This window comes from Chiroxiphia lanceolata, chromosome 18 (genome assembly GCF_009829145.1).
Source record: "Chiroxiphia lanceolata isolate bChiLan1 chromosome 18, bChiLan1.pri, whole genome shotgun sequence".
NCBI lineage: Eukaryota > Metazoa > Chordata > Aves > Passeriformes > Pipridae > Chiroxiphia > Chiroxiphia lanceolata.
Window position 1 is genome coordinate 9803086 of NC_045654.1, and position 19127 is coordinate 9822212.

A 19127-nucleotide genomic window follows, 5' to 3' on the forward strand; every position below is an offset into this window, starting at 1 on the left:
CAATTATCCATATGTGTTTCTGTGCCCACGTGTGTGAATTCCCCCCAAACCCAATGAAACAAGAGCAGCTGCATCAAGGCCCCAGCAGAGCTGCTGGGGTGGAATTCCTGCAGCCTGTCCAGCTCTGCACATAAACCTTGGCTCTGCACTCATTTTGCATGAATATATGAATATATGTGACCTTGAACTGCCCACCAGCAGGGTAGGCCCTGGATGTGCAGCCATATATGGCTGGATATTCTCCATATTTTCTCTATAAATCCATATGGAAGATGATGATGGCATGTGCCACAGTCACTGGCCTGTGATTCTACCTCTGAAAGATGCACACCAGCTCAGGTGAACAGTGTGTGCACTGTCAGACATGCATGGACACTCCCACACAGCTAATGAGCACAAAAAGGTTTGGCAGTTGGGGATCTGCCCATGAGCAGGACATGGCCCCTGTGAATTGCACGTAGGAACAGCCAAATAAGATTTATCTCACATCCAGATATGTGCACATAGTGTCTTTTCTGTATTTGTAATGGAAATAAGATACTTTACAAAGGACTTAAAAATGAAGAAACAGAAACTTGATTTTTTTGACGCAGCCAACAGAGAAGGGCAATTAAAGTTTCCACAAGTTAGAGATAATAATTTGCTCAGTCAACAGAAGTTCTATACACAGCACAGAGAACTATTTCACACCTTCACCAAAATCAAATACAGTGTCAAGCTGCAATCTGGTGGCTCTGTGTACCCTCAAGGTGATTCTGTGGTGTGTGAGGACAGGGAGGATGGATCTACATCCACTTAGCTACTCCTAAAGCACTGGATAAGGAAGTGCAACATAGCCTGGAGGGAAATATTTTTAGGAGAGCTCATTAGTTCTTAGTCAAAGCTAAACGCAAAGACAACCAGTTTTAAATGGGCATTTAGATGTGGAAAGCCTGGTGCAGAGGGAGATTTAGCTCTACCAGCAGTGATGGAGGAAGGCCCTGCAGTGGGGAGGAGGAGGCTGCCGTGTCCCACCAGTGTGGGGTGGGTGTGAGCAATGCCCCCAGCAGCAGCACAAAGCCAGGCTGAGCTCAAATGCAATGTCTGGCAGACATAGACCCAGAGAACAAGCCCTCTCCTGTTCATGGCTTTCCTTTCATTTTATCTCATATGCATCCATCTTTTTATATAAAATGTGCACTCTTAATTTAGGATCCCGTTAGGTGACGAACTAGTCTGAGAAGATGATTCAGTTAGAACCTGTGCCAAAAGAGAAATGCATTTGCCATCTGAATCATCTTGGCAGGAAAGACGGATGTTAATTCAATATGGATCCCTAATAACTGAACACAGATGAAGGAAAACCCCCAGCTGTGTTGTTGCAAAGGAAGTGCTTTTACAGGCCTTAAGATGTGACATCCATAGAACAGAAATACACACCTGTATTCCGTGTAAGGAAAACCTGTTGGAAGCCAAGGGATAAAAATACATTCATTCAGAAACAAAACCGAAATAGTCCCCGAGCATTTATTCCATGTCCTCTTGGTTTCTCTGAAGTTTTCCTTTCTGAGATGTTTCAGCCTGCAGTTGTCACCCCGATTTGTCATCCTTTGAAAGGCTGCTCTGCCCCTCACCAGGTGAGCAGCACTGAGCTGCCCCAATTTCTCCGTGTTCAAAATGGGAATGTGAGCATAGTAATTATGTGTCATTAATATCTGCAAAGTTCTTTAAAAAATCCTGAAGAGAAGGATGCAATGTAATCGAGTTAATCATAGCTCAGCAAATCCTCTTTGAAGAGTTGGGCTGGAGGAAGCTCTGGCCCTGATCACAACTCCTGAACTTTGGAGATGGCCAGAAATTCAAATTCCCAGTCCATCAAAGTGCAAACACAGGGTTCTCAAATATGAGCATTTTACAGTAAAATATTTATGCATCCCCAAAATCAGAGATCCCAAAAAGCTCTGATATAACATGCAGTGGTCCATAAGGCCCTGTGTTGTCCATGGCTTGTGCCTCTAATGTAATTATGTGCTTCATGCAGTTACAACTTTCTGTGGGAACTGTGGCATCTTTTCAAAGACTGGCTCTAAGCAACCACCACAGGGTCAGATATAACATCCATGGGGAAACTGGATAAAACCCAGATTTCTTGACTCCCATGATTTGACAGGATTGGGTGGAAAATCCAGCAAGCAGACTCCAGATCTGAGGACCTCTGAGTCCTGGACTTCTGTTCGAAGACCTCTGTCCCTTTGTGGCTTATTCCTTAGCCATATGGTCAAGCTTTGCAGAGCAGGGAACTCTGCATGGGTGGATTTGCCTGGATTTGATGGGATGCAATCATCTATGGGGATTGCCAGGACCTTGTTGCTAAGTGCAGGGCAGCAGGCTGGCCAGTCTGTCTCAGGACCAGCTGAGGAACTGCCCTGATCCCACACCACATCACCCCCTGTGCCCTTCGTGGGCTGGCCTGGCTGCACCGGAGATGTCCCACATTGTTTGCACGCAGGATCTCCCAAGTGGCTGCAAAGCCTGGACAGTGAAACGCCCACAGGGGAAGGAGGGCTCCCAGCAGCACCACCGACAGCAGCAGGACCTGCCTGCCACTGCCAGCTCTGGGCTCTTCTTTCCATGCTGTCGGGGACAGAGAGACCAGGTAAGAGGGCGCGTGGAGACTGGTGTGTGCTTGGTGGAGGGGCCACGTGTACTTTAGAAGGCCCATGCTAATTAGTTAAGGGGAGACGAGTGCAGGTCAATATTAGGCAGAGTTTAGGGCAAGGCTGGTCCTGTCCTGTGTCTGCCTCAGATGATCTGTCTTCCTACCCCGTGCTTTCTGTGATCTTGGGTTTACTCTCCAGGGTCTACTTGGGGCAGAGACAGAGATTTTCCAGGACATTAGAGGCAGTGCATCTTCCCACTCTTGCTGGCTCTTGGTTTTCCAGGTGCCTCTCTCCTTATTTTTCTTTTGCTTGCCTTGTTTTTTAAAGAGCACAGATTCCTCACACACGGCTGCAGAGCTGGAAGCAGGAAGGTTTAATCACCTCTCCCACGTCACTGCACATGGAGGTTGTTTCACTTTGCTGTGCATCTCTAATATCAACAAGCACAGCTGGCCTGGTTTTGATTCCGGTAATGCAGATCTAAATCCAGGCACCCTCCACCCTATAAAGCCAAAGGAGTTACTATTAATTAGATCAGCAGGGCTGAGATAGGAATCCAGGATTAGCTTCCCATTCACCCCGCCGGGAAGGAGAGCACACTGGAGAGGCTGTGCCTCCTTGCAAGCAGGCAGCACACAGGTTGTCAGACAAGTTCCCTGCTCACAGTGTGCAAGGGAGGGCAGGGAAAGTTACTGTGCAGAGTCTGTCCCAGAGCTTGGTGGGGAACAACAGCCAGGATGAAACTCAACCAAAATATTAAAATCCGAAGAGTGATGTGAGCTCTCCCCGGTTCAAAAGGGAAGATTTTAAAAATCAGAACCAGATGTATGTGAGCAGAGACCTCTCTACTGATCCGTTTTTCATTGCTCTGCTATCAGACATCCCACTGGAGAAGCATCAGTTAAAACCCTCACAAGCTGATCCCGCTCAGTGGCACCATCCAAGCCAGCATTCCTCCTGCAGGGCTGTTCTTGAGCGCTGCCTTTGGTCCCTTTGCTGCACTTTACCCACAGCCTCTAAGATAATTAGCAGTCATCAGATGAGAATTAATTTTTAACAAACTTCTCCCTGCGTGGGAGAGGGAGTGGAAAGCTCAGTGAATGGCAGGAAAAGTCTGTGCAGGGAGTGTCGACAGGTCCTTTTATCGTCCTCTGAAAACCAGCAACATTACCAAGGATTTATTTACAGAAGCTGGGAGGAATAAGGCAGATGCTGTCAGCTCCTTAAGGCAGAGACTGGTTTTAGTTATTGTTCTTCTGTTGTTTGCACAACATTTTGGCTGGGGGGGTTCGGGGTACCAGAGGAAACCTCCTCCTGCAGAACAAGTAACATCTGATGACAAGTGCTGAAACTGAGGCTCAGACATCTATTGAGGAGGAAGAAGCAGGTCAGGATCCAGGAGGTGCCTAATCCAGCCTGATGTCTGCGGCTGGAGGAGCAGAAGGCAGGAACAGGCTGCCATGAGCTGCACTCACATCTCTGTGCATGGACTGGAGGGGCACAACACACAGATCCCTCTGGAAACTGCTGCAGCTTCACTTCCCACTAGCGAAGTGGTGCTGAGCAGAGTGGGGCCAGCTGTGTCCCAGATGTGGCACACTACCTGCACTGCCAGAGGGTCATGATTTTATAGCAGGATGCTCAGGAGCACCAACAGTTGTGTTTAGTACAAGAGAGCATCATCTGCAAATAGCTCTGCCCGGCCTTGCTCTGAAGGACATGCAGGCAGCTCCCTCAGCAGCCAGAAGGGTTTTACATCCCTGAGATCATATATTGCCCAGAAAGCTAATTTAGTGCAATCTGCCCTTATCTCATCCATTAAATGTGCAAGTGAATTGACCTACTCCCCAGTCGTAAAACATTGCCACAATTGCTGGCTGGGAGAAGGCGTCAGCCCCTTACTCAGCTCCCTTATCTCCACTTTACCAACCAGACTCTTAGTAAATCCATTATTTTTCAGCATTAATTCATGAGATGGCCATTAGCCAGAATTCTGTGACTGTACAAACAAGGACAAAAGCAGTTCCCACCTTTCAATTATATCATGGGCCTTTCCCAGAAATCTGGGGAGTAAGGGTTCTCATTCCAATCAAAAAAGAGTGCGATTAAGGCCCAGAACAGTTTTCAAAAAGCTCTTGAACTTGGCAGCTAAACTTGCACAATTAGTCCACAAAGGAAAAAGGACAAATTGTGAATAGCCTAGGAATAAGAGGGGAAGAACAAAGGGTTTTTTTCTAGGGCAAAAGATGACCCGTGACATCTGCAATTTGGTTTTTTTTTATGGCTTGTACAAAAATACCTCTAAAACTACTCTTAAGTATTAAGTAATCACTGACAGATGTATATATGCATGCTCGGGCTCTGCCTACTGTATTCTGTCAAAGATCATCAGGAAAAAGCCAGTGACCTCTATGTTCAGGGAGCAAAATACACATCCAGAACCTTGTGGGTGTTGTCAGCCCCGCTGGATGCGCTGTGGCCATTATCGTGCATTAGCGCTCGTCACATACATTTACACACACGAGCCCTGATTGCTGCCTTTCAGGTCAGTGATAAAGCAGCTCTGGAGAAGCAGATTCGCAGTGGGAGATGTGCCCGTGGGCCAAAGAATCATTAAATTATCTGCATCAAGAAACCTACTGCAATGCGACTTGACAGTTGTACAGTACAGTTGTACAGTACTAGGCTGAGGCTGTGTTTTACTCTGGATTTTTCAAACCTGGCCTACACTGAATTCTTTTTTCCCCTGTGAATAATTTCCCATCATCGCCACCACATGAGTTCGTTTCCGTGACAGACAGAGGAAAAGTCACCACAGTTGTCCATAGCTGAATCAGTACCATCATCTCAGCCAGCTGGTGCCCACCTCCCCCTGCAAAACAGGTGGGCACTCAAAATCCTGCTGTACCCAAGTCAAACATGTAAGAAAGCCAGGGAGTCCAGAAAATCCTGCACCAGCTGCACTCTGTCCTTTATAATCCTGCTCCATGCTCAGGTGAGTGTTCACCTTGCACAGCCCTGTGCTGCCACAGTCCTCCATTGCCCCCTCATGATAAGTGGTCCCCATGGGAAGAGCTTTAAACCTGGTTGGACAAAGAGTGGGAGAAATCATTGAATCATTAAGGTTGGAAAGGATCTAAATACAGGATTCCTTTTGCTGATGGGAGATTCAAGGCATGGAAATATTAAATAACCTGCCAGAGCACACTGGGAAGCTGAGCTACATTGCCCAAGGGCCTGCCTCACATTCTGAAAGAGATGATCTCTATTCCTGTGGAACAGAACATACTCACTGTTAGCTCAGGAAGTACAGATTCCTGTAATCTGGCTTTTAAAAAGGGCTTTTAATGACCAGGAAACAGCACAAACATCTGAGCTTGCCTTATAAACCTAAACCACATACTGCCTGTAAGCACAGTTTCCACCTCCCTGAAACTCAGCTGCTCCATGGTCTCTAGGTGAGGGAAAATGAAGGGAATTTATTTTATCTTCCCTGATGGTGGCTGGTAATGACCTGTGAATTAGTGTCATGTGTGGCTTTTTTTTTTTTGCAGGCTGTAAAACAATTAGGCCTGGTCCCCAGTTAGACTTTTGCTCCTTGTGTCTGGGAGGCTTTTTGTGCTTGCTGCCGGGGAGCTCTGGGTATCTGGGAGTTGTAAAGATGTCTGTGGTTTTATTGCTAGATTTTTACAAACCTCAGGTTTGTATTTTTATTATGATTGCTGCTGTGAGGACATTTTAAAAAATATTGTGTTTCTCTTTGAGATTACATTTCACTCTGTTGATCTTTCTCTTGACATTTCACAGAGTTGGGGGATTCTGGCAAAATATGCAGAGTAAGCAAAGGAGATCTCCTTCACCCCAAATCCTACCTTTGCCAAACTGGGGAGGCACAGGATGTTTTCATTGATTAAATTAACATAGGCTTGGGCTGGTGGGAAGCAGTGCCTGAACAGAGCAGGGCACGCTGTGATGTTAACAGCTCAAGACACTGTCATCTCCCCTCTCCTATGAGAGCTGCTGAATCTTTTCCCAGCCTTCTTTTCTGCTCAGCCAAACCTTATATAAATACTTTGTTCTCGGGGCAATAGACAAATTGCACAGCTGTTTAACTGTCACTGTTTGAGACCTATTTTCAGACTGGCAGGGATTGTGTTTCACATTGATTAAGCAAATGATACACAAAGAGGAAATCTCTCCCTTTCCCTCTCCTCTCTTAGCCGAGGCTAATGGTGAAGTTGAGATGTAGAGATGTGCTGGCATTTGGCTGCTGTAGAGCTGTATCAGTTATCTGTTTGCAATAGTCAGGGGAACTCTAAAGTCTCATCATCTTGCCTTAAAGATACAGAATTGGTTTTCAGCAGCTTGTTGAAAAGACCAAAAAAAGGCACATAGGAACCTACAGACATGAAAGTTCTGGTCAGTCTCGCTCATATCTTTTCAATATGTTCACTTTCAAAGGACCCCAAAGAACTTGGCAACTATTAAGGAGGTGGTGATAGAGCTATAAATTACATGGCATTGCCCTGGAAAGAGCCAGTTTCAGTATTTGGAAAGAAGAATGTTAAAGTCCATTTACTGTATGAGCTGTTACAAACACTCAGACCTTCTGATCGATAGGATGAGGATGGGAACAGCTTAGGACAGAATAATTTTTGATGTTGGGAGTTATCCTTTATTATTTATTATCAGAGATGGTACATTCCAGGCACTGATAATGATAGTACTGTAGTCACCAAGTCTCAGCCTTAAATAAAGTATTCATGGGTACCATTAAAATGCTGTTGCTCACGTCCTCGACAGATTTTGCAGGGACAAACTCTGAGATAACACTGGGATGAGAGGCTGCTTGACAAATTGTCTGGAGCCTTTGGGGGGTTCAGGGTGCTGGTTTCCTTCTGTTCTGTGACCTTTAGCAAGGCAGTTCCCTTGTCTCTGCCCACCTCCTGCCTGGCTGGGACTGCCTCAGGCTGTACAAGTCTGCAGTGCCTGGAACAGCGGGATCGGATCGGGATGTTGGTGGAGGCTTCTTGGCAGCAGAGGGATGCCAGCAGCAGATAATCAACTGGAGTCATCGGGTTTGCATAAACACAAAGCTGCTCCATCAGAGACAGTCTGTGCCCTGAACAGACTCGCTGTGAGCCCCTGCTGACAGCAGATCTGTCCCTGGAGCAGGTTCTGCCCTGGGCCTCGGCACATGCCTGGGGCACGAACAGTGCCAGGCTCCGGGGAACGTTTCTGAATAAAACCAGAGAAGATATAAAGCCTTGTATTTTGTTTTGTGTTTTTCCATGCAGGGTATGGTGGTTTGGCATCTGTCAGGCAAACAGATTAAGAACAGATGGGGAAAGATGTGAAACCCCGTTGATCTCTCAGGGATTATTTCAGAAACACAGGGAACAAATGCACGCTGGATTCTGGCCCCTGCTCTTACGTCCTTTCTGCAGGCACTGCTCCAAATGTGCTTCGTGCTGGTGAAGAGTTCCTCTGCCTCTGTGCCTTGGGCACCTCCAGTCTGTCCCTCTTGTGCTGCTGCCCGCTCCAGCCTCCATCTCAGGCTTTACCAGGGATCCACTTCGGGTTCTCCTCTCCTTGAGAGAAGGGCTGCACCCTGCCCTGCACCCGCAGGCACAGAGACCGTGACGCCTTCCTTCGTCCATGCTGGAGGTTCCCAGCTCGTAGCTCCATTTCATGGCTGGTTTATGGTGCCTCTTTAAACCCGGCTCAGGTCACGGACAGCACAGAGCCCATCCCGGCTCCCGGGCCGGTCCCATCTGCAGTTCCGCCCGCGGACAGCAGAGGGCACGCGCTCCCCGCGCAAAGCGCGCGCCCCGCGCCGGGATGCGGGAAAGGAGGGAAGGATTCGGGGTCGGCCACGCGCGGGCACCGGGACGGCGAGGGATGGGCCCGTCCCGAGCGGTTTTCTAGCCCCGGGGCTATGTGATGCCTTTTTTTCTCAGCCTTTCATGATGACTTTGAGATGCGTGGGTCCCCGGGACATGTCCCTTGTCCCCTCCGCAGCCTGTGACCCCTCGGATGGGGTGTTGCCAGGCTTGGCTCTGGATCCCATGACTCCGTGGGTGGCAGGAGGGCTGTGGGCTGACTTGGCGTCGTGGGTGATGGCAGCAGCACGGATCTTGGTGCAAAACGCAAAACCTTGGCCAACACTGAAATCAAGGAGCTCAAACTGAGCTCTCTGTTGTGAGGCTGCGCAAGCAAACGAGCTTCGATCTGGATCAGAGACATAACTGCAGACATGGCACGTTTGAGATTCAGATTGTGCCCAAGAGAGCCTGTGGAAGCCAAGCTGGGAGTAATCCCTGACCTTGGCAGCCTGTTTGGGAACAGTAAAGCTCCCCCAGTATTTGGCTGTGCAGCCCTGGGGGGCTGAGCCTTGCGGGCTGAGCCTTGGAGACCACAGCCCCAGTGGTCCCTATACACATGTTGTGAGCAGTTTGTGGCAGTGGATCAGCCCGTGGGTCCCAGTAGAGCTTAGCTCATTTCAAGGGGGCCACACGTGGCCCACAACCCTGTGACAGTCTTTATACTGCAAGGCTTGGAAGCAGAATAGCAAAATAAAGCCCTCATCCTGCTACTGGCTTTCCCCACCTGATCCATGTTTTCATTCTGGTGATTTATGGGAAGAGAACCAACAAAGGGAGGAAGAGTAAAAGTTAAACCTCTGTGGAGAGCCCAAGCAGTGTGCAGTGACCTCTGAAAGCACTACACCCACTGCACCATGTAAAATCATCACAGTTCCATCTAATCAATGTGCACTTATCTCTCTAAATCACATTCTTTAGGGACCTGGGACCATACAGAGAAAATAGAGTAAGAATGTTTTAAAGCTATGTACACCATGTCTATGCACAAGAAATAAATCAAATAAATCCATACCTGGGGTCCTTAATGATGCAGTGGGAGATGCCCATAGTGCAGATGATTCTGGGTTTTGGTCAACTGTGCTACACCTTTCCTTCTGACTGTTCTCTGTATTGGAGGGAAATATGGATTTTATTCCTGGTCGACAAAGGAAATCTTGGTCTTCAACAATCCATCGAGCACCACACCTGGAGCTGAAAAGGCAACGCAGAGGAGCATGATGAGAAACACACATAACTCTTGGAGAATGTACTCCTGCCTTTCACCACAAATGGGCCTCAATACAGCTCTCCTGAGGAATCATGAAAAACATGGAACCTTGCAGGCAAGGAAGCAGCACTTTGTGAGCTCTGTGGTGCTGGAGCTGAGCCTGGACATGGCCTATGGACTCTGCACCTCACCTGGGGCTCCCATGTCCACCCCAGCTCTTGCTAACATTGCAGGAATAACCACAGCTAAAAACCACTGGGCTCCTTCACCTCCCACTGATCCCTGGCTGCCTGTAACTTGGACCAGCTGCTGGAGAAATCCAGAAGGTCCCATCCAGCTCTACAATAAAAACTGTCCCCATCCCAGAACCAGCATAAGCCAAATCTCTGGCACAACAACTTGCGGGATACATTTCCAGTGCAGTGGAACCAGTGCGTGCGGCAGTGGGAGTGCCCGGCTAACCAATGGAAGGATGAGGTACAGCCAACCTTGGACCTTGGGTCCATAACATTGGCCAGACCCTCACTGGCCATAAAAGTCTGACATTAGTCTTTAAAGATTTGTTAGCTGTAATTAAGCAGCTTTCTGGTCCCATCAGCTTAGATGTAACAATCCCTCCTAGCCCATTAGCAAAAAGAGCTGGCAAGCCTGGAGTTGATGACTGACTGAACAATATGAAGAGGTGGTGATTTGCTGGCGATGTGTAAAAACAGGCAACAAATCAGCTGGCAACCTGGACTGAAAGGAAATCAAAGCAAAAGGCAGATGACTTTGAATGGGCTCCAAAGGTCACAGAGAAACAAGCAAAAACTGATAAAGTTCACGGGAAAACAGAGCGAGCAGAAGGAGCGCTGCATCTTCTTGGCACTGGGAGCAGTTGGCATCTGACTTGGAACAAATGTATTTCTGAGTTAAAAAAATACATTTATCTGGAGGGAAGCTAGAGGCGTAAAAACCAAAATGAAGTGGTGCATGTAGGCCTGGTTGTTCCAGCACTGGGAGAGCGTGCAGGGACCATGGTGCTGGGAATGGTGGAGTTGCAGTGGTGCCACGGAGGTGGTGACGCTGGAGGCAGATTCCAGCAGTGGCTGTCACCCACAGTGGGTGCAGTGGATCACAGCTGCAGGACTGTAACTGTGCCCCATCAGAGCTTCACACTGTCCCATTAGTCATGGAAAATGACTCATCTCACCATCTAGCCTGTTGAGAGGATGGTTGTGGTGTAAGAGATTAATGCAGAAGAATCGGCTCCAGCACTAGAGCTCAGAGGCCGAGGGTCCTTACATGAGGCAAGATAGAACCACTCATAAGAAAGAACAAAAAAAGTCCCTTTGCATTGAGGATGCACCAAAGCCAGTGGAAAAAGCACTCAGCCAAGTGCCAGGAGCTCAGAAGCTGTGAACATCCCAAAGGTGAAATGCCTAGGCAGAGGAGGATATGAGTGTAAGTTGGTACTTTCCTAATTACAGGATCTGTTTAGCTATTTTAGGTTATGTTCCATGCAATATTGAAACACACAAGTTATCATCTTTTGGCAGTTTGGTTGGTACAGCATCTAATTATCTCTGTAGCTTGGGGCTGGTAGCAAATGCTTTTCAGACACCCAACAGGGATAAAATAGGTAGAAAAAGTGCAAGTGTTTCCTTCTCTCTTGGGCTTTGGCAAGGGCAGAATCCAGCCCCCAGAGTACCTCTTACACATTTTCCTTAGTATTGCATCAGGAAGCAGCTGTAGTAGGCTTGGAGCAACCAAGCCCAGAGAAACGGGGAACACAGAAGTTTACACTAGTTCGTCCCAGTGCTGTGACATGAAGAGTTCAAATCAGTGTGTGGGTCACAAACTTCCATCAGTTCCTTAGGGCTTTGAGCTCCTGAGGGCATCAGCTTCCTGCAATCAGCAATCTTCAACCTGGATGTCAGAAATACTCCAGCCCACAGGCCAAATCAGGAGCTTCTGACTAATCAGGAGCTCCCAGCTAATGGCACTGGGCTTTTGGGACCCATGGGAGAGACCTTCATGAAGATCCCAGCCTGAGGCCTGTTAGAAATAAATGCCTTGATTGTGTAATGCAAGAAAATCCTGCATCCTGCAAGCCCCTGCATGTCCCTGCCATGGGGTTGTGGGGGATTCATGGAGGGAGGGATTGTATCAGTGCTGTCTGGTTTGGGTGGAGGAGTGGGTGGATGTCACTTCCAATTCCTAGCAGGAATCTGGATGTGTCTGTGCTGGGAAATTGCAAAATAGAACATTGTGCTAATTAATGCCAAACAGGAGGGCTTTGAATATACATCATCAGAATAACCTTTAGCAACCACTAGATGCCTTCCATCTATGAGTGTCTCATAAAGAGTACTTATATTTATTACGTGGCAATGGAAATACATCTCCAGAGTGATCTGCCCAGTGCAGCCATAATGCCCAGTTAGGACTGAATTGTCCAACATGCACAGAATGAAACACCCTCCGTTCATTCATGCTCTGGGAGTGCTAGTTTCACCACTGGCAGCCCTCTGCACTAACTAAAATACTTCTGATCCAGTCCAACAAATTTTTTTTTCCAGGTTTGCTTCTCCACAGTGAAACCACAGATCGTGCTATACGGAAAGCTCTGAGCCTTGAAAAGTCTAGAGTTACTGTAGGTTGCAGTGGTTGGATTTGATCCTAAAACAATGAAACCAAATGTGAAAAAGACACAGATGGTTGTCGCCTCTGTGCCATTTGGAGGGGGGTTTGGTTTCCAGCCAGGCAGCCCCATGCCACAGTTATGCAAATACAGGCAGCAGAGTTGGAGGCAGGGGTACACACACATCTCTAACAGACTGTGGCACGAGGGATAAAATAGCAGAGTGGTTTTGGAGGGGGTGAAAAGATCACCACACCAACCTGAAGGACACAGGATTTAAGGATGCAGTCAAACCCTGACTTCACTTGAGGCAAAGGAGGCTCTCGTATGGCTCTTGATGCCCCTGGATACTGTGTGCCCATGGGCAGGTAGAAGCCTGACAGGCCTTCCCTGTGGGAAGCTCATTTCTTGTCCTGTGTATGTAACCACAACTCCTTGGGGTGGGGACACTCACATGGAGTTCAGCCCAACAACTGACAACAGTGAGAGGCAGGGAAGGGAAGAGCCCGATGAAAAGAGGAATGAGAAGAAGCCATGGGAAAATAGTCCAAATTGCCTTGACTAAGGGTGCACTGCCAAGGTCTAGACCTTGAATTCAATATGGAGTAAGAGGATGTAAACAAAACTACATCCTTTAACTCCAGGACTGGATTTAGCCCTGTAATGAATTTGAAGAAGACACAAATGGGTAAGATTGGGCTGCACCCTCCCATTAAAAATACATTTCTCCAGTGAGGCACTACTAACAGAGCAGATTTTGATCTCTGATAATTAAACTACTAATCAATCCTTTTTAGAAATTGCCTGATGGTTCCCATCTCAATCTCCTGTGAGGATGGGGAGGCTTAGAAATTTAATACAATTCTGTGGTTGACTTAACATCAGGCAGGTTTCAGACTATGCTTTACTAGAACCAGATGAATTTCTAAGCCCAAAATCCAGCATACAGAATGCTGATTAAGTTTGATCTGGTGACCATCTGTCCTTGTGTTTGTAGTATGAGTAGCTAAATGAAATTCTGGGAAAAAAAGAGTTATCTTAAATACACACAGGATAAGGCAAATTGAAGAAAGCCCCTTTCACTGTTGCTATGTGAATCTTCTCAGCAAGAGGGGAAGATTAGGTTAGTCTCTGAAGTTACATATGCATGCTTGAGTTCACTTTTTCTGACTCTCAGAAGCTGAAACATCAATCTGTAGCTTTTTCTTGAACTGCATCTTGTGAATTTAACTGCATACTAAACCCAAGCAGACACTAGATTGAGTTCTGGTAGTGAGAAATGTTTCACTGTCACAGAAAGGCAGTATCTTGGAAGGTGTAAATTGGTGCAGCTCAATGCAATTTCCCTCCCCTTCCAACTTGACTTGGGCCAGTAATCACCCCAAATTGCTCCCCTCCTCCTTCATACCTCTATCTATCTATCTATCTATCTATCTATCTATCTATCTATCTATCTATCTATCTATCTATCTATCTATCTATCTCTATCTATTTATCTATCTTTTTACATAGATAGAGCAAGTGAAGACAATTAAATTATGAGTAATAGCTCAATAACCAACCAAAGTTCATCTAAGAGCAGAGGTGATGGCTGTCAGACTTTTTTCCAGTCATAATGGAAATTTGCTGGAGAAAAGAACAGTGTGATAAATGATGGCATAATATAATGCCCTCCTTTGAAGGGAGCCAGCTAAGGGGCCAGGCCCATCTGCAGACTGAATAGGGAAGAAGAGAAAGTATTGGGAAATGCAGAAAAATAGCTCTGTGGGGATCACAAATACTGAAACAGACAGTGCTTGTCAGGCTTGCAAACGGAAATGGTTTCTAACATGCAAAGGCACCAACTTTGGTCCCCAAGCCCCATCTCATGCCACCGGCTCCTTCGTGTGAAGAGCCACAGGGAGCACAGAGCAAAAACTAATCCAGTCTGTGTCCTCTGCCAGTTTTCCCCAGCTGCCCGGGGGACTTTGCTCTTTGAAAGGGTATCTGTTCTTTAAAAGGAGTTGTTCACATGTCAGCACATCAGGCTGTGACCAAAAGAAAGATGCCGAGCGTGGCTGCAGGGCTTGGGCTGGGACACAGGACAGCTCCGCGAGAGGAGGCGGCTCAGCAGTAACCACAACAAAACCCACTGGCTGAGGGCTGGGGAGCACCCTGGGTGTGGGAAGCTCTCTGCTACCAGGGGAGCTGCCTGATCCAGGCTTTCCCACTGCTCACCCTGAGCCTGACTGCTTGATCTCCTGGTAAACGGGAAAAGTCTGCAACTGTGATGCTTTTCTGGGGGAAGAGAGAGTCACAAGAAGTCCCTTGGGGGGCCATTAAAGGAGTTTGCCATGAAAAGCCAAGCAGATGTGTTTGAAACTCCATGTTTATTGCCTGGCCTACTCTGGTGACTCCCTATTCCCCTGGCACATGCTCCTGCCTCTGGTAACACTCACATTGGGTGCTCATTCCCAATGGCTGGGAGAGAGGTCATACAGACAGTACCTGTGCAAATGCATCTGGCTTTGATAAAACCCTGCCGTTAGTGTTCAAAGTCTCCAGCTGACACAAGAAAAGCCAAGCATTAGGATCCTTTCTACCTCAAACAACCCTAGGAAAAGAGCACATTGTTTGGATGTCACTGGGCCACATCTATGCCTTTTACGTGGCCTTTTTCTTTGCTTTTTCATTTTCTTTCTGAAGTTTAAAAAGACGCTTGTTTTTCTTGCTAATTCTTTCCTCCCGGGTGCTGATAGGGATCTCTGTAACATGAGGCCAGCTGGAAGAAATTCAAACTGCTTTCTAAATGTTGTTATGATAGAGTGTGGGGGACATGCTTTGAAGCTGCTGGGCTCAGGAGATGTCCCTGACTCAGGAGAAGCAAGGGGCAATTAAGCTCTTTTTCTGGAACAAATTTAGAGTCCCTACATGTGAAAGCACAAGTCACTTGCTGGTGTTACCCCATTCCAACCTCTAGAGAGAAGAAAACTTGGGTAGGTGGTATTTAGTTGATGTTCCTGCATCCTGGGAAGATGAGGGCCATGGGCGCAGCCACGTCCTGGAACAAGGGAGGCTGCAGTCTGGCTGTTCAAGCTAAACAGTTCAGTTCAAGTGGAGGTGTGAAAGGTGCACTGATTTGTGCTTCACATCTCAAATTAAGTCCTCTGTTAAACCAGGGGAAGGAGCAAGGGGATCTTTTCTCTCTCTGTCTTCTTGCTTCAAAAAAAGGGTAAATATTTTCAAGTCACTTGCTGAAAGCAGAATCTGCTGCTGGCAAATGTGTGAGGCAAGTCAAGGCAATAACTCTGTGGCAGGACACAAGAACTGGGAAGGTTTTCATGGAGGAGGCATTTTTTAGTTCCTTTGCTTCTGTTTGTTCTTTTTTGCTGCACTGATCCCTGCATGGATCCCTCTGCCCATGGGAACAGCCTCCACAACCCTGCTGTGGTCAGTTGAACTGGGACTGTTCCATGAATAATGTGAGTCCTATGTGGGACAGAAAGGAGGTGATTAGTACCAGGGCCCTACCTGGCATCTCTCCTATCCTTCTCCTGCCCTGGTCCCTCTCTGGTGGGTGCTTCTCAGTTGCCATCATTCAAAGTTGATTCAAAAGGGGCTGTGGAAAGAGGACAGGGGCAGGTCCCACTCCCTGCTGCCCCAGGTAGCGCTCCTTACACTTGGTGAGCTGATATACTTTTTCTCCCTGACTGGGTCAAAACCATACTTGTTTAAGGGAAAGCTGAAATCCTGGACTCATGCCTGGAAACTTCAGGTGTTCAGGCACAAAGTAGGGGCTTGCACTGTCTAAGTACAGCCCTGCCTGTTGGAAGGATGGTTTGATTGCTCCATCTCTTTCTCTCCCAGGGAAGCTTGTTTCTGACTGTTTCCTTCCCCGCTCTTTCTGCAGCCTGGGTTGAAAATCCCATGGAATGGGGCTCTGTCAGCCCCACGGATATGGTTCCACGTGCCACACGTCGGTTATCAGCACCTTGGCAGAGATAAAGGAGGCAGAAAAAGAGAGAAGTCCTCTAGGGAAGGGATCCTCAGCCTATTCAGCCTAATGTTTGTATTACTGATTCAGTTCTTGTGCAGGGAAAAAAAATAAAAAAGGAAATAAAGGCTTTCCTCAGAGCCAAACTTTCAGAGAAGCCCAGCGGTTCATGGAGTGCTGGCCCTGTTTGAAAATCTGGCTTCAGTCATGGCTACTGAGCCCTTATAAGTTTCCTCTTCAGAGGAGAAGAGACTTGATGGGACTCGGGCTTGGTGGGAGGCTGACAAACCCTCATGAAAGACATTTGTAACATGTGGGGCCTGGGAAGCAACATGAAGAGACAGCCAAGAGCCCTGAGGAACTGGAGAGGAAGAAGCTGCACGTGGTCTCTCAGAATCTAGGTCTGATGGGCTTCTCCTCCCTCCCTTTCTTCCCTTTGTAGCTGTTTCCTGCACAGACAGTTTCTATAGGCATTTCCAGGGAAGGCTGCACAGCTGAAGTTGCATTTTAAAATTTGTTTTTTAAACAACACTTTTCAAAGTTTAAGTGTGCATGTGTGGAGCACTGAAGTATAATACGGAGGCAACTTTATCTGCACAGGCAAAGCGTAAGCAAGTTACAGCCAACTCTAACAGACTCTACAACAAATCACACAATCACTTAAAACACACAGTGGCAAAAACTGACTGCCTGGAGCCACCCCACTCCAGCTTTCCAAGGCTCTGCTCCATCATTCCCTCCTTTCCCTGGCGTGTGAAGCAAAGCCTACAGCAAAGAAAAGCAGGTGCCTCTGGCCACCTCCTGGCCCTGAGTTGTGACAGTGCTGCTGCTGTCATCACCCTGTGCTTCCACAGCCCTCCCCTCTCCATCCACCTGCCTGCTCTTGTCTTTTCCATGATGCTGGGAGCATTTTGGAGCAGGAATGGTGTGTTTTACATGACTGTGTAGCAGTTTTGTAAAGGAGCCCTGTTTCCTGGTTGAGGGCTCTGAGCACTCCTGTATCTACATCTGCATTGGACATTACAATCCCCTGCCTTGGGAAGAAGTAGTGTGGGGCTGTTTTCCCTCCTCTTTGGCTACAGGAAGCTTGGCAACAACCTCCAGAGGTGATGTATTCACCTTGCCATGGCTGCACTGCGTGTGGCAAAGCCCTTAGAAGGGCTCCCTTCGTGGGATTATTTTAGGGTAGACATACACAGCTCTGAGGAATTCTTGCTCCTGCCCCACAGGAAGGGGAGGCATTGGGACACCCATCGCCAGGGACATCTAGTTACTATAAATAATGGCAGCTGCAAGTAGAGAAATCAAACAGCTTTGGCTCTTCCCCATTTCTCTTGGCTCCACAGATGAACAGAACTAGGGTGATATTTGACAATTCTAGTGCCAAGGCAAGGCAGGTGGGTTTGGAAAAGAAAAAGATCCCTCTTGACCATCCAGTCTCCTGTATGCATACTGCTTCCTGAGGGTCAGGCACAGGGAAGGAGTTTCAGAGGATCTGAAGTCCGTGAGGACCCCACATAAGAACTGATGCCAGGTTGGCTCAAAGGATGCAGCTGAGATCTGCCTGCTAATTATTTCATTACTTATTTCAAATAACTGACTCAGCCAGGGATGATCACACCCAACTGTGACACCTGTAACTCATACGACGCAGAGAACAGGATGAATATCCCCAGATAAGATCCAGGGATGGCACTCCTGCTGCTCTCCCTGATCGAGCCTCTCAAGACAAGTAAAAACACAGAGCAGCAGCCCAGGTTGAGATGCCCATGGGCAAATTAAATGGAGGGAGTGTCCTGGCAAGAACCTTGGCAGATGAACATGTTGTCCTAAGAACACCCAGGAACCAGCATGGACAGGAACCACCCTGTCCTGAGCTATCTCAGAAATCACAGTGTACTGAGTGGTCCTCAGCCCCACGTGGGCTCTAGTCCAACCCTTCCTCTCCATCCCAGAGCAAGTGCCCAGTGAGTCTCATTCCCCTTAACTCTTGCCAACCTCAGCACCAGGAACATGGAGCAGCCTCCAGAGCTGCCACCCTCGAAACCCAAAGTACAGAATGTGTTTCAGAATAAAAGCAGTTTGAGCGGTGTCAGCTCTGCTTGTGTTTGTTTCTATGGAAAATTGTTACTTTAATGTGAGTCATGGGAGTAATTAGGGGATAAATAGCAGCACTGCAGTTCGTCAACACGCTGGTGCCATTGCAAAAGCAAAGGGAAGTGTACACATTCCTACAGAGACACAAATCCAGCCAGTGTGCTGGCAAAATAACTGCTCCCATCCTCTGGGCTTTGGCAGTCTCTTCTTATCCAAGTCAGGCTGGTGTCGATCAGGAATAGACCCACTGATGTGATTTACCAGGGAATCTGTGAGGTTGGTTCAATTTAAGTCAGGGACAAGACAGGGACCAGTGCAGGAACCCAACCTCATAAAATGGGGCAAGCTCAGATGGCTGTTGTTTCTTAAACTTGACAGTAAAGAAAAACATATTGTACCTTTTCTGATTTTTCTCTCTCTTTTTTCCCCCTTTTTCCTTTAGGATATGCTGAACAAAAAGAAGAGCTTGCAGATGTTCCCTGAAAAAGCAGTGACTGAATGAACAACTGTGACAGTGCTGTTCTACCCCTCCCCGTGGGATCACCAGGGATGAGCTGGAGCAGGGAAAGACAACACAGGAGTGAGGAGCTGAGCTGTGCTTGAGCAGGGGTTCTACAGCCCGAGGGAGCTGAATCTGATGTGGAAGGCAAGAGCAAGGGGAGGAAGAAGGATCCACTGATACTTTTGAGATAGTCTCTTATGC

At 47.6% G+C, this 19127-nt stretch overlaps 1 protein-coding gene across 1 annotated transcript in view; it reads right to left on the reverse strand.

Annotated features, from left to right (window-relative positions):
* Positions 1-5881: 5881 nt before the first annotated feature.
* Positions 5882-19127, reverse strand: part of LOC116795981 — a 69087-nt gene continuing 55841 nt past the window's right edge. Inside the window, exons 5-7 of the mRNA XM_032706142.1 lie at positions 9537-9629; positions 8744-8887; positions 5882-5910 (exon numbers count right to left, since the gene is read on the reverse strand). Coding sequence (XP_032562033.1) covers positions 5882-5910; positions 8744-8887; positions 9537-9629 — 266 coding nt within the window. The remainder of the gene's footprint in view (positions 5911-8743; positions 8888-9536; positions 9630-19127) is intronic.